We start from the raw sequence: 14,975 nt of genomic DNA on the forward strand, positions 1-14,975 counted from the left end.
TGGACTGCCTCTATTAATTTATATATTTAAGTTAGGATTAATTAGTTTTACCATTAATGTCAGCTGGTGATGTTTTTTATCTTTTTTCTGTTATATTCTCAAATTAAAAAAATAAAGACTAATTTAAAAAAGAAGTGTAAGAAAGACTCCCCCTACACACACGCACACACACACACACTTGTGTCTGTAAAGACCAGCTTTGCAGCAAGTCAGACCAACAGCCCTCCTTGCACTGGATTGTCATGGGACTGAGACAAAGGATCTGCTAGCATTGCCCTTGCGCTGTGTGCATGTCATGGTCATATTTCCCATCATCTTACAAGTTGTGAGGCTGCCTGGAAAGGTGAGGCGGTTTCCAGGAGGCATGAGATCATCACGTATCCTTGTCAGTATGGCTTTCCCAATCCGTATCTTTCTAGTCATTTAAATACAGCCGGTTGTTAACCCCTTAAGTGCTAGATCGGTCAATGCAGGCACCTGTTTGTTTCTAAGAGTTTGCTTCCTCGGAGAGCTTGAATGTGCTGTGTGTGGTCAGGGGGTACTGCTCCTTTAGTTTGCTTAGATAGAAGGCAAGGAAGGGCAAGCACTCCTCTGTCTTTCCCAACTTTAAAAACATACAATTTGCTTGTGGCTTGAGCATTGGGAGGTGACTGGCCACCATGCCTGGCATGGTTTGCTGTGTCAGTATCAGTACATCCCACTCACAAGGAGCAGAGCTTGGAAGTAACTCGTTATTTTTAATGAGTTACTTGTCATTTGTTTCTTTTTAAGTAACGAGGGCGTAACGTCACTACATTTTGCTAGTAATAGAACGACTAGCAATTTCCTTACTTTTTAGCAGTAACTGTAACGTTTCTGACGTTATATTTGGACGTATATGAGAAAAGCTGTGGAGGTAAGTGACAATTTTGTGTGTGTGTGCCCTCCCTGCACCTCCTGGCGTCCCCCTGCGCGTCCTGCTTTCCCCACCGCGTGTCCTATTTCCCACCTTCGCTGCTGCTGATCGCCACCATTGCCTATCCCCCCCCCCCGCTGCCGCCAATCGCCGCCACCCCACCAGTTGTTCCCCCTGAGTTTTACTTGAAAATCTCTCTCTCTCTCTCTCTCTCTCTCTCACACACACACACACACACACACACACAAGCGGACGTCTTCTGCTTCTGTGTTTGGTGAACAGACCGCCCAGGGTGTACAGGCAATAAGGGGTTGAGTTGTCTGTTATAAACAATAGCTGCAGTCACTGTTCCTATAAAAAAAAAATATTCTTTTTAAAAATCTTAACTTGCATACAGAGGAATTCCTGAGTTACAACAGAAACCGCTGTTTTTAGTGTTGTTTGGGGGTGGTGAAGACGTGCTGCTGTTCAATCACGGTCATGTTAAAATGCAAACTTTCTCTTCTGGTGCCTATGGACACATTCCACTTCCGCCCAGGCGGCCAAAGTAAACCCACAAGTTAATCTTCTGTGCAAGGTCTACATCAAGTATAGATTTTTTTTAAAAAATCCGTTCTCCTTCCATCCTTTCCGTCCCACCCACCCCCTGCCTTTTTGTGATAAGCCTCACAAAAGACACCTGGCCAATGAACGGCCTTCCCTACTGGTGCGCGTGTGTCGCGCGATAAAGCAACATTCTCAAATATGGGAGAAGGGCCTTAGTCTCGTGCATCTGTGGTTTTTGTTGGTCGTCGCAGCCTCCGGCGTGAGAAACAGCTCTATGGACTCTCTGGTAAGAAGAAGAGGGGAGAGGGGGCTTCCCAGTGCCTCCTCAAGAATTTTGTAAGATGATGCGGGCGGGAGGAGAAAGTTTTTTTAGCCCTAGTCAATAGTTATATCTTCTCTCCTTACTATGAGGCAAGGGGTAATGGCTTCCGTGGCACTTATATCAAACATACATGTAACTGGCCAATTGCCAAGAAAATCCAACACGGTCACATTTGATTTCAAAATTGGAAACTTCACAAAAATGAGGGAATTGGTAAAAAGAAAGCTGAAAAACAAAGTCCAGAGGGTCACATCACTCGAAAATGCTTGGAAGTTGTTTAAAAACACTATATTAGAAGCTCAACTGGAGTGCATACCGCAGATCAGAAAAGGTACCGCCAGGGCCAAGAAGATGCCAGCATGGTTAACGAGCAAAGTCAAGGAAGCTATTAGAGGCAAAAAGTCTTCCTTCAGAAAATTGAAGTCTTGTCCAAATGAAGAAAATAAAAAGAGCACAAACTCTGGCAAAAGAAATGCAAGAAGACAATAAGGGATGCTAAAAAAGAATTTGAGGAGCACATTGCTAAGAACATAAAAACCAACAACAAAAAATTCTACAAATACATTCAAAGCAGGAGACCATCTAGGGAGACAATTGGACCCTTGGATGATAAGGGAGTCAAAGGTGTACTAAAGAACGATCAGGAGATTGCAGAGAAGCTAAATGAATTCTTTGCATCTGTCTTCACAGTGGAAGATATAGGGCAGATCCCTGAACCTGAACTAACATTTGCAGGAAGGGATTCTGAGGAACTGAGACAAATAGTGGTAACGAGAGAGGAAGTTCTAAGCTTAATGGACAATATAAAAACTGACAAATCACCGGGCCCGGATGGCATCCATCCGAGAGTTCTCAAAGAACTCAAATGTGAAATTGCTGATCTGCTAACTAAAATATGTAACTTGTCCCTTGGGTCCTCCTCCGTGCCTGAGGACTGGAAAGTGGCAAATGTAACGCCAATCTTCAAAAAGGGATCCAGAGGGGATCCCGGAAATTACAGGCCAGTTAGCTTAACTTCTGTCCCTGGAAAACTGGTAGAAAGTATGATTAAAGCTAGATTAACTAAGCACATAGAAGAACAAGCCTTGCTGAAGCAGAGCCAGCATGGCTTCTGCAAGGGAAAGTCCTGTCTCAGTAACCTATTAGAATTCTTTGAGAGTGTCAACAAGCATATAGATAGAGGTGATCCAGTGGACATAGTGTACTTAGACTTTCAAAAAGCGTTTGACAAGGTACCTCACCAAAGGCTTCTGAGGAAGCTTAGCAGTCATGGAATAAGAGGAGAGGTCCTCTTGTGGATAAGGAATTGGTTAAGAAGCAGAAAGCAGAGAGTAGGAATAAACGGACAGTTCTCCCAATGGAGGGCTGTAGAAAGTGGAGTCCCTCAAGGATTGGTATTGGGACCTGTACTTTTCAACTTGTTCATTAATGACCTAGAATTAGGAGTGAGCAGTGAAGTGGCCAAGTTTGCTGACGACACTAAATTGTTCAGGGTTGTTAAAACAAAAAGGGATTGCCAAGAGCTCCAAAAAGACCTCTCCAAACTGAGTGAATGGGCAGAAAAATGGCAAATGCAATTCAATATAAACAAGTGTAAAATTATGCATATTGGAGCAAAAAATCTGAATTTCACATATACACTCATGGGGTCTGAACTGGCGGTGACCGACCAGGAGAGAGACCTCGGGGTTGTAGTGGACAGCACAATGAAAATGTCGACCCAGTGTGCGGTAGCTGTGAAAAAGGCAAATTCCATGCTAGCGATAATTAGGAAAGGTATTGAAAATAAAACAGCCGATATCATAATGCCGTTGTATAAATCTATGGTGCGGCCGCATTTGGAATACTGTGTACAGTTCTGGTCGCCTCATCTCAAAAAGGATATTCTAGAGTTGGAAAAGGTTCAGAAGAGGGCAACCAGAATGATCAAGGGGATGGAGCGACTCCCTTACGAGGAAAGGTTGCAGCATTTGGGGCTTTTTAGTTTAGAGAAAAGGCGGGTCAGAGGAGACATGATAGAAGTGTATAAAATTATGCATGGCATTGAGAAAGTGGATAGAGAAAAGTTCTTCTCCCTCTCTCATAATACTAGAACTCGTGGACATTCAAAGAAGCTGAATGTTGGAAGATTCAGGACAGACAAATGGAAGTACTTCTTTACTCAGAGCATAGTTAAACTATGGAATTTGCTCCCACAAGATGCGGTAATGGCCACCAGCTTAGACGGCTTTAAAAGAAGATTAGACAAATTCATGGAGGACAGGGCTATCAATGGCTACTAGCCGTGATGGCTGTGCTGTGCCACCCTAGTCAGAGGCAGCATGCTTCTGAAAACCAGTTGCCGGAAGCCTCAGGAGGGGAGAGTGTTCTTGCACTCGGGTCCTGCTTGCGGGCTTCCCCCAGGCACCTGGTTGGCCACTGTGAGAACAGGATGCTGGACTAGATGGGCCACTGGCCTGATCCAGCAGGCTCTTCTTATGTTCTTATGTTCTTAAAGTCAAAACATGATTAGGATTGGGCCTGCTAAACTAAAGAGAGGAGGGTTTTTTTTCCTACCTGAGGGTTGCATTCCTATCTGGGCAACCTGGAGGGGAGGGGTACATGCCAGTGGTTGGTGGGGCCAGAAGCAAAAGTGGACAGAATATATTTTGCCTTGGTACAGTAGGCTACTTCCTATAGGCTCCCAGACATCGCTCTCTATCCTCTGTGCAGGAGAGTAAGAGGCAGGATCAGAGTTTTTTCTGCCCTGACAAATGCACAGGGGGTGGTTTAGGGAGAGTCCCAGGGGCCAGATAGAGGGGTCTGTGGGCTGCATTTAACTATCCGGCCTGAGGTTCCCCATCTCTGCTCTAAGGTGACTGTTCGCTGCTGCCTCCAGTATGTTCCAGGGGAAGAGAGAAAACAAAAATCAAATATCATTGATATCCTATTCTTCATCATGGTCTGACTGAAGCCACTCACCCTGCCTTTGCTAAAGGTTTTTCTGTTAATTTAGCTCTGTACTGTATTCTCTTAAGTTTGCTACTTTTGTTGAAACAATAAAAGTTTATTTGCTGTAATTATCTGCCCTGAACTAGCTTGTGAAGCAAATATATTACTAAACTAATCTCTAACAGTTTATTTTTTAATCTTAAGGATGACTAATAGAATATCTTAATTTTCAGTACAGATCAGGTTGTTCGTGTTTCAAGTAAAATATCTCCAGCTCAAAACATCTTCTGGTGCATTTACTATAACAGGTTAGCTTTAGGAGGTTGAAAGGGAAACTGGTACACTCTTTTTAAATAGACATCTCCCTAAAAGCCAAAGCAGGAACAGTGGTGGTGTGTAGCTAAAAGCAATCACACACAAACACACAATATAGAGACAGGTAGCAGAAAATAGGGAGCATGCCTGGTACATGGAGACTATTGATGTATATGTGATGGACATTTTGCTGATAATTCCATAATAAAAAGTTGATCAGTTTCATTACCTGTTTTGTGTGTAGAAGTTGAGCAGTTCTCTGATATTTGGTGTTAGTTATTGTGCATTTACATTCATATGCACTAGATTCAAGTTGTATCTCTTCCTGTGCCACCTTGCCGCACCTCACAGTTCAACTTCTAGATGCTGGGAAGGGGCTGGAAACTGAAGACTTTTGGTATGTGTTCACACACTAACATTTTTTTAAGGCAAACTAGGGAAAGTGATTATAACAGACAGTAATTAGAAATGTCTGTGGTAAATAGGAATAGCCTAAATGTTTGCAGTTAGCCTGTTTACAGTTAGGTCTGCCTGTTACTTGCCTTCCATATTGCAGATAGTATAATCATGCTCACTATTGATAGGACATGCTGTGATCACAGTACAGTCATGTGATTTATCCACCTAACTTTCATTGTTTTAATGAAGATTGGGAAAGCAGATCCATGCTGCGCTTTCTTTCAGTTTATCTCCTGGCATTTTCAAATGTTAAAATGGATTTGATATGCAGTATGCACTGTATCAGGGTGACAACACCAGGAGAGTTTATTTTGTTGTTGCTGTTATCAAAAGAACTGGTACATCTTACATGGTGAGAGCTCAGAGATAACTTGTTAAATTTCCTGCTGTCCTGCTCTTACTGGCATCAGCATCTTTGTCAGGGGAAAAGAAGCATTGGGACTTGGTGTACTGAAGCTCTTGCCCCTGAGGAAACGAGGCAGACTGATATAAAGACTTAGGGAAAAGTCAGACATAGAGAAAGAACTGATAACCTTCGCCTGGGGTTAGGCAAACCCTAAATAAATTTATACTGAGAAGCCAGATCCTGCAAGCTTAACTGTTTACTTACTTTGATTCAGTAAAATCTACAGGGAGGGGCAATTTGATTGTTTTGTGATGGGGTTCTTTAATGTAATAACCATGACTTGTGCTTTTCCTCTGCGCTGGTTCAGGCTGATGGGAGTTGTAGTCCAAATTCCAAACATCTGGAAGACACCAGGTTGGGAAAGGCTGATTTAAGTCATGGGTGGAGAATCTGCTGCCCTCGTGATGTTGATGGACTCCATTTCCTATCACCCCTAGCAGCATGGCCAATGGTCAGGGAATATGGGACAGTCCAGCAGTCTCTGAAGGGCCACAGGTTCCGCAGTGAAGGCCTAGTTCTCACTAATGTGATTTTTATTTATTTATTATTTACTTATTAGATTTATATCCCGCCCTTTCTCCCAGTAGGAGCCCATTGATAAACCTGTTGCATCATTTCAGGTGGTGGTGGGGTTCCACAGGGCTGAATGTTCCACCTTAGAAAATTATTATTTATTTGTTCTAAATATTTATAGGCCACTTCTATGGGCAAAGCCTGTCCAAAGTGGCTTAGAAGAATACAAACTACAAATATAAAAATCAATATTTATATATAAATATCTGTGAACTTTTGGATTTTATTTAACTATTTAGTTTGTATCCATTATTTAATGCCACATGAGAGAAACTCTTGCAAACCGAATGGGTGCTGTGGCATATATAGCAACCACTGCAGATTGTTGGACCAATGGCAAGAAGAGTTATTTTGGGGTAACAGCCCACTGGATCAACCCAACTACACTGAAATGTGAGGTCGGGGCCTTGGCTTGTAAGCGTCTGAAGGGGCGCCATACATACGATGTCCTTGCAAAAGCACTGCATGATGTGCATGTGCAGTACAGGATTCACCACAAGGTTATGTGCACTACTACAGACAATGGCTCCAACTTTGTGAAAGTGTTCAGAGTGTTCATGGCCAAAGAACCAGTGGAAGCTGCAGGCACCAGTGCAAATGATGGTGATGACCAGGAGGAGGCTGAGGTGGAATTTTTGCCTATCTGCGAGATCCTGGATGCAGTAGAATGCCTGTTCAGTACTGGTGGCAACGTAATGACTATAAAAAGACATTCCTTGTCTGACGTGCTCTTTGAGCATCTTGTTCTTTTGAGACATAACAGAAACATATTATAAAAGCATTTCAAGTGTAAAATTTGATTTCAAGTGTTGGGGTATCATCTTTGCTTGGGGGGATGTGAGATTCTGTTATGCCGTTATGTTAATCTTATGGATAAAAAGATTATTCTACTACCCCCTGTGTGTGTGTGTTTATTTTTAATATTGTTTTAGGCTTCTTAGATGTGCAGCAGCCAAGGCCAGCACCTTGTAGGAGTTTTTTTAAAAAGCAACTGAAATGTAATTGTAGTGATTACATTTGAGAAAAAGTAAAGTAATCAGTTACTTTCAGAGCAATTGTAATCGTAACGGTAATTACTACTTTTTTGAGCCAAGTAATTGTAACTGTAATTTATTACTTTTTAAAAGTAATCTTCCAAGCTCTGGTCTGGGAGTTCCAATCCCCGCTCGTGGCTCCTGGGTGTCTAGGGCCAGCTAAAGATCACCCCCAAAGGGAGTGGCTCAGGGGTTACGTGCCCTGCCACCTGTGCAGCCGTGGGCAAGCGGCATAGTCCCAAGGAGCCCAGTTGCCCCCCAGCTGGCAGTTGCGGACAAGGAAGGGGCTGGCTTGTGCAGCTGTGGCAAGCTGAGCAGGCCCTAGCCAGCTGGGGAGGACTAGCCTCAGAGGGAGGCAATGGTAAACCCCCTCTGAGTACTGCTTACCATGAAATCCCTATTCATAGGGTTGCCATAAGTCAGGGTCGACTTGAAAGCAGTTCATTTCCATTTTCATCTCATTGCAATCCCAGAGACCTCTGAATAAAACATGGAAAGGATCACAAGCATACTATGTGTGTGATCTCTCCAGGGGGAACATGCATAGCCTGATCCAGCAGGCACTTCTTAAGTTCTTGCCCACCTTTGTAGCTGATCCTACAGATCAAAGTATTGGTATATTGTCTGTTGGATCCACACACACACACACACACGTTCAAATGGACCCAGCAAGGCTGCCTATGATTTATCTCCCTCATACGGCTCCTGTGAGAGTAAAATGGGGGTACAGAGAGAACCTTGACTTCCCCCTGAGCCCTTCTGTAGATGTGGGTGGTGGTTAAAAGCTTCATAAAACAAAATGAAAGTGTCTTTGGGAGTCGATCCCATTGGCAGCAGTGACATATACTTCGATCAAACACTCATCATTTATGTATATAAAGTCTTTATGCAAAGTCACCCCCCCCAAAAAAAAGATCACTGATCATTACAGATCACTACAAATCAGAGTCTTTACCCTCAGGGATGGTAAGATAGGGGTAAGTAAGGGCTACCATATGAAAGGAAATGACACACAAGGAAAATGTATTGGGAAGGAAGAGGAAATAAGCAAATTCAGGTATAAGTTCTTAGTTACAAGTTAATGAGCAGCTGAGATGGAAAGTGTTCCAGGAAAGGATGAGTCAAACTTTGTTACCCTGATGGAGTGGTTTTTATCTTCCTTTGTCTATTACAGTCTGCTACTTTTATGTGGAGCACCATTACAGGCTCTTAATTCCATTTGAATGATTTTGTAAACATTCGGATTGGGGGGGTCCCTTGTCAATGCAGCTCTTGCCCCTGGTGCCCACAAACACCTGGAGCTGGCCCTGTGCACAGCTGGAATCAACACCTGTCGATAAGATCTGCATGCAGAGCCTTCCCCCAGCCTAGGGCTGGGCCAGGGAGTCGTCTTGCAGCGGAGGTGTCAAGCCCCAGCTGACCCAGGGGGACCTGGATCAGGAGATGGGGGAGCCCCAGGGCCCCTTCCTGGTGCAGAGTGACTCGGGGGGGAGCTGTTCGAGGGCACACCCCCAGCTCTGCAGATGGGAGAGATGTCAGATGTGGAGGATGCTCCCGAAGATCTGGGGGGAGGAGACACAACCAACCACTCTCTGATTCCCACGGGAAATTCGCCCGCTCACGTAGAGAACCCTCCCTTGCCAAGCGCCCCAGGAGAGCCAGGGGAGCAAGACCTCGTGCAGGTGCGCACCAACTCCACCCCCCCCAGGATTCCTTGCCTGGCCCTTCAAACGCTTCCCTGCCAGAAACGTCTCCTCCCCCTTCAATGGAGCCGGCACCTGGGGAGTCTAGACTGTCTGAGCAGACGTCTGTGCGCCCTCTGTCACGTCGTGTGCGCCGCCGAGAAAAAGAGGCTTGGCCAGAGGGAGGTCCCGCGCAGGACGAAAACCATTCCTACTTAAGCCCGTACCCCCCTGATGAGGGTGCTGAGTCAACTCCCCTTACAAGCTGCAGAGTAAGCCTGAGTACTTTAGTTAGGAATTACAGTGAGCTAGTTAGCAAAATCTATGAGACGCCTTGCATTCGATGTTACTCTAATAAAACAGGAATTAATTCCAGTCCCACCTCCGTTTCATGATTCTCACTCTTTGTTCCCTCCCAGCACCATCTGTTTCCCAATGAAGTGCTTTAAGATCTCCCCAGCAGGGCCCGTTTCAATTGCAGCTGCTGCCTGCAGTGTAGAGGGTGACCACTAGGTGGAGGGTCTCCTCAGTGGCTGCCCCTTTCCAGTGGGACTTCCTAACCAGGGAGGCTCCCATCAGCCCTAGCCAGCATGGCCTTTATAATGCTGGAGCTCGTGGGAGCACTTTCGCGTCTGTGCCATCAACACACTGGCTCTCCTGAGGTCGTTTTGTGTCATTATGGGCCACAGTTTGCTGGCCACGTTGTGTGTAGGGGGCTAGTGTGTCAGTGGAGAAATCATCACTGGGACGTCTCCTGCTGTGTAACTTCACATCAACCCTTTGTGGTAGGTCATTTGGAGAGAGGGAGTGTGCAACGCATCCCAGCAAGACCCATTTTGTGGCTGGCTGGGTGGGGACTAGAACCTGTTTTCAGGCAGCACAAGAGATGAACCCAGCCTTCCCTGAAACCTGGTGCCTTCCAGATGTTCAGACCAGAGTGCAACAGCTGTGTCTACTCTAGTTTGGACTACAACAGCCATGCTGGCTGGGGCTGCTGGGAGCTGTAGTACGCAACCTCTGGAGGGCAAAGGCTGCCTTCACCTTGCAGGAACAGCCAGCAGGAGAGTGGAGGCCCAGAGGACCTGTCTTCTACCTTCCCTGCAAGTTCTCAGAGAAGCGTGAACGAACTGGGCAATGGGCAGAAGCCCAGAGGGAGGCAGTGAGATGTAAAAGTCCAGCCAGTTTATTTGCAGCCTGGGAAGGAAGTAACACAGACCTGCTGTGTCCCATCTGGGGAGATGGGTGACAGGAAGCAACAGATCCCTGTGTACCTCTTTCTTGGGTCCTATGGGGCTCGTTGAAACGAATACTGCAAACACAATTACAATGTTTGTTTTATATATATATATATTTATACAATAACTGAAAGGAACATAACACCATGTATGCCAACAGAATATATCATATATCTTAACATAATAATTCCCAAAGTCCAATGCATTCAGCAAGACATAACTGAAGAAGTTGCTTGCAGAAAGTCCAGTAGAGAAAATTCGGAATTTTCCAATTGCAAACTTCAAAGCCCTAATTCAAGGTGACAAGGGCCTAGTCCTTACTCCCTGGCATTAACAGCTCCTTTTCTCTTCAGCTTCCTCACGGTTTGTACTCAACTCCTTAATACAATCCTTCCATAAGGTTTCTCCACCCACTGGACCAAACCAATATAACCCATAGGGGTTACACCTGCAGGAGAAGGCCCCCGCCCAAGGCGAGCAGGTTGGGCATCCCCGCTGAGGCTCTCAGTACATGTTGTCTCTGCGGGATGCTTGCTTGGAGGGCGCCTTCCTCGTTTGTGCCGGGGAAGACTGTCTCGCCAATTTCTTTGATGCCCCAGAAGAAGCTGCCTTTGTGTGGCGGTTCTCCCCTTTCTTGGGGGCCCGGGGAGCCTCGGGCTCGTCCAGATTCAGGGACAACCTCCAGTGCCCCAAGGCAGAGGCTTGCCCGGCAGGAGGCAGGAGTTCTTTGTAGCTCCCAACCATGGGCCGAGAGCCCTGCCTGTGAAGCAAAATCCCCCCTTGGTTGTGGGGCTCAGAGGCAGTGGCTGAAGGAACCCCCAGTGTTCCAGGGGGCCCAAGGGCCCCCCCCAACTTGCACAGAGAAGCCGTAGAGCCCTGCTCCTTGGGGGCTCTCCCTCGCATCTTAGCCCAGGCGTTCTTTATGTATAACAGCAGCTGTTTCAGGACGCTGGGGGGGTTCTTGGGGGGCTTGGCGTGGACCCACGCTGCTGCTGCCGACGAGGCCGGCTTTCCCAGTTGCGGCTGGTGGCGTCTTTTGGATGGTTGTGGGGAGCGCCTAGGAACACTCCTCCGGCCTCTGGCCCTTGGGTCCCCTCCCTGCGCGGGCGGCTGCTGCTTGGGCAAGCGTGGCGCCTTCTCTGGGGACTGAGGCTGGGTTTCGGCTCCCCGACTCTTCCTGTGCCTGCTCCTGCTCCTCTCGTGCCTGGGGGGCCCCTCTTTCCCCAGGGGCTGCTTGGAGGCGCCCACCGCTTGCAGCAGCCCCCACTCGCTGGCCTCAGACCTCTTGATCTTCAGGAGGAAGCCCAGGCACATGTGGACCTCGCCTTCCCGGACGCTCAGCCGCGGGTAGACCAGGAGGGATGGGCTGTGACGCGGGCGCGGGTGGGGGCAGTAGGGGGTGCAGCGGCCACAGAGCAGGCACACGGGGTACTCCACGCTCGGCCGGGCGCGCCCCTTCTCCAGCGTCTTGGCCAGGCACAGGTGCAGGTCCCGCGTGGCCTGGTCTGTGTCTAGCGACTCCACGATGCTGTGGGCCAGGCACTGGGGCTTGGGGGGGAGCACAGCACGCCTGTTGTTCTCGTGGTGCAGCTCCACTCGGGCTGCCGTCATGCAGGGCAGCTCCAGCTGGTTCTGGCACATGAAAGAGGGGTCCAGGAACGGCGGCAGCACTGTGCTCCGCTGCTCAAAGGCGATGTGGGCCTCTGGGGCGTCAGGCAAGGCGTTGCCCCAGCACACCTTCCTGTCCACCATTGCGCTGACCTCGATCTCCCTCGGCTTGTCCTTGGGGCTGCCAGCTCTGGCCTCCTTGGGGGTGCTCGGTGATCTCCTGGCCCCGCTATCCCTCTCCTTCCCTTTGCGGGTCCTGGGTCTCCCGGGGTCCTTAGGCAGGGGGGGGCTCTTGCTTTGCCCAAGCAGACTGAAGATGCCCCCCAGGCCCTCCTTGGCAGCCCCGCTGCCCATCTTGCCCTCCGCTTGTCCCCGCAGACTGCTGCAGCTTCCAGACTTGCAGAACAGGTTGGGGGGAGCCAGGAAGTCTTCGGGGGGAGGCCCGGGGGTCCTGGGGCAGGGGCCGGGGCTTCGTACGTGAGAGGCCTTGGGTGGGGTTTGACACCTCTGCGGAAGGGCTGGAGGGGGTGTGTGGCTACCTGGCCTTGGGCAGATGGAGAGCTGCTGGCTCACCCACTGCAGTATCCCCCCTTTCGGGATGGTGGCGCTGCCCGCCCGTGCCCTGCCTTTGGGGCTGGGGGCCCGGGGCGATGGCACCACTTCCTTTTGCCGATGTTTCCTGTGCACGTGCCAGTCGAGCAGCTCCTGGACCTTGTAGTCCAGAAAGCCGATTCTGCTGTCTCGTCTCAGAGAGTGGGCAGGCATGCCTAAGGGTTTGACAGCTGAGCACAAGGAAGGAGCGCTGGGGATCAGCCTGGTCGTGGAGTTGGACCGGGGCGGAGGGCCTCCCCACCGGCCCTGCAGCTGCGCCTGATGCAGGTTGACGTTGGCCTTGGGGTCGGAGTGGGACCTCTGTCGGGCCTGACGGAACCCCAGCCGGGAGGACCTGGTGAGATGAGCTTCTTCTTCTTCTTCTTCTAGGGTGACAGGCACGGGGGAGGGAGGCGATCCCAACATGCTATAGTGAGCAGCATCTCCAGATGAATGTCCCCAGCTGTAAACGGAGGTGATGGACGCCACGGAAGTGTTTGATGGACTCCGTGAGATCCTGGGTAGTGCGGCCAGAAGGAGGGGGGGAGGGAAGGAAAAAGACCAAGAGGTCAGAACAGCCCTTCTGCATCGGATCCGGTTGTCAAACTCTAAGGTGTAGGGCCACTGCAGGATTCATTGGAGTGGCTGTATCTCATATTTGTGGCCCCAAAGACTGGGCATCCCCATATCCTTGTGGCCTAACTACACATTATGTGACATGCACTCACGTTGTGTGTTTTCAAAAATTACACACCAGGGCTGGGACAGGAGCACCTGTTAAATCAGGATTGCAGCATGCAGGGAGGTAGGAGATTGTCTCTGATGTCAGGATGAGTTTCAGAGGTACTCAAGAGTGCAGGAAGACTGCTCTCTAATTTCCAGTTAAATACCAGGTTGTTGTGGAGGTGACTGTTAACAGGATTGCAGCACATGGAAGGGGAGGTTTACGTCAGGAGCATAGGAAGCTGCCTTATACTGAGTCAGACCACTGATCCATCTAGCCTACACTGACTGGCGGCAGCAGCTCTCCAGGGTCTCAGGCAGGGAGCCTCTCCCAGCTCTCCCTGCAGATGCTGAGGAATGAACTTGAGACCTTCTGCATGCAAGGCAAATGCTCTAGCCCTGAGCTACGACCCTTCCCCAAGTTTTCCCTCCCCAGCTGCAATCTCCATGAATTGCCCCCCCCCACCGCATCCTGGACATGGCAATTAGCATTAAGAAAAAATGTTCACATTACTTATTTATTTATTGCATTTATATACTGCCCCATAGCCAAAGCTCTGTGGGCAGTTTACAACAATTAAAAACATTAAAAACAAATATACAAATTTAAAAAACGCATTTTTAGAAACAATTAAAAAAAACACATGCTAAAATGGCTGGGAAAAGAGGAAAGTCTTGACCTGGCGCCGAAAAGATAACAGTGTTGGCGCCAGGTGCACCTCTACAAGGAAATCATTCCATAATTTGGGGGCCACCACTGAGAAGGCCCTCTCCCTTGTTGCCATCCTCCGAGCTTCCCTCAGAGTAGGCACCCGGAGGAGGGCCTTTGATGTTGAGCATAGCATTGGCACCAAAGGGAGTCGTCGTCCCCCAGGACAGCATATGCAACATACCTTTAAAGCACATTCAAAGCACACACACACACGCACTGAATCCTGGGGACTGTCATTTATTAAGGACTTGGGGAACTGGAGCTCTGTGAGGGGTAAATTACGGTTCCCAGGATTCTTGTGGAGAAAGGATTGTGCTTTGACTGTGCATTAAAGGCATGGTATGCAAGAGAGCCAGTGTGGTGTAGTGGTTAAGGTGTTGGACTACAACCTGGGAGACCAGGGTTCGAATCCCCACATGCCATGAAGCTCATTGGGTGACCTTGGGCCAGTCACTGCCTCTCATTGTTGTTGTTATGTGCCTCCAAGTCGACTACGACTTATGGCCACCCTATGAATCAGCGACCTCCAAGAGCATCTGTCATTAACCACCCTGCTCAGAGCTTGTAAGTTCAGGTCTGTCGCTTCCTTTATGGAATCAATCCATCTCTTCTTTGGCCTTCCTCTTTTTCTACTCCCTGCTGTTTTTCCCAGCATGATTGTCTTGTCTAGTGAATCATATCTTCTCATGATGTGTCCAAAGTATGATAACCTCAGTTTCATCATTTTAGCTTCTAGTGACAGTTCTGGTTTAATTTGTTCTAACACTCAATTATTTGTCTTTTTTGCAGTCCATGGTATGCACAAAGCTGTTCTCCAGCACCACATTTCAAATGAGTTGATTTTTCTCCTATCCGCCTGTCCAACTTTCACATCCATACATAGAGATCGGGAATACCATGGTCTGAATGATCCTGACTTTAGTGTTCAGTGATACATCTTTGC

General features: G+C 48.2%; 1 protein-coding gene across 1 annotated transcript in view; it reads right to left on the reverse strand.

The window, feature by feature from the left end:
- Window positions 1-10,558: 10,558 nt before the first annotated feature.
- LOC133384232 (uncharacterized) overlaps window positions 10,559-14,975 on the reverse strand; it is a 65,069-nt gene continuing 60,652 nt past the window's right edge. Inside the window, exon 6 of the mRNA XM_061626147.1 lies at window positions 10,559-13,114. Coding sequence (XP_061482131.1) covers window positions 10,903-13,114 — 2,212 coding nt within the window. The 3' untranslated portion in view covers window positions 10,559-10,902. The remainder of the gene's footprint in view (window positions 13,115-14,975) is intronic.

The sequence above is a fragment of the Rhineura floridana genome, chromosome 4 (assembly GCF_030035675.1).
Source record: "Rhineura floridana isolate rRhiFlo1 chromosome 4, rRhiFlo1.hap2, whole genome shotgun sequence".
Classification (NCBI taxonomy): Eukaryota; Metazoa; Chordata; class Lepidosauria; order Squamata; family Rhineuridae; genus Rhineura; species Rhineura floridana.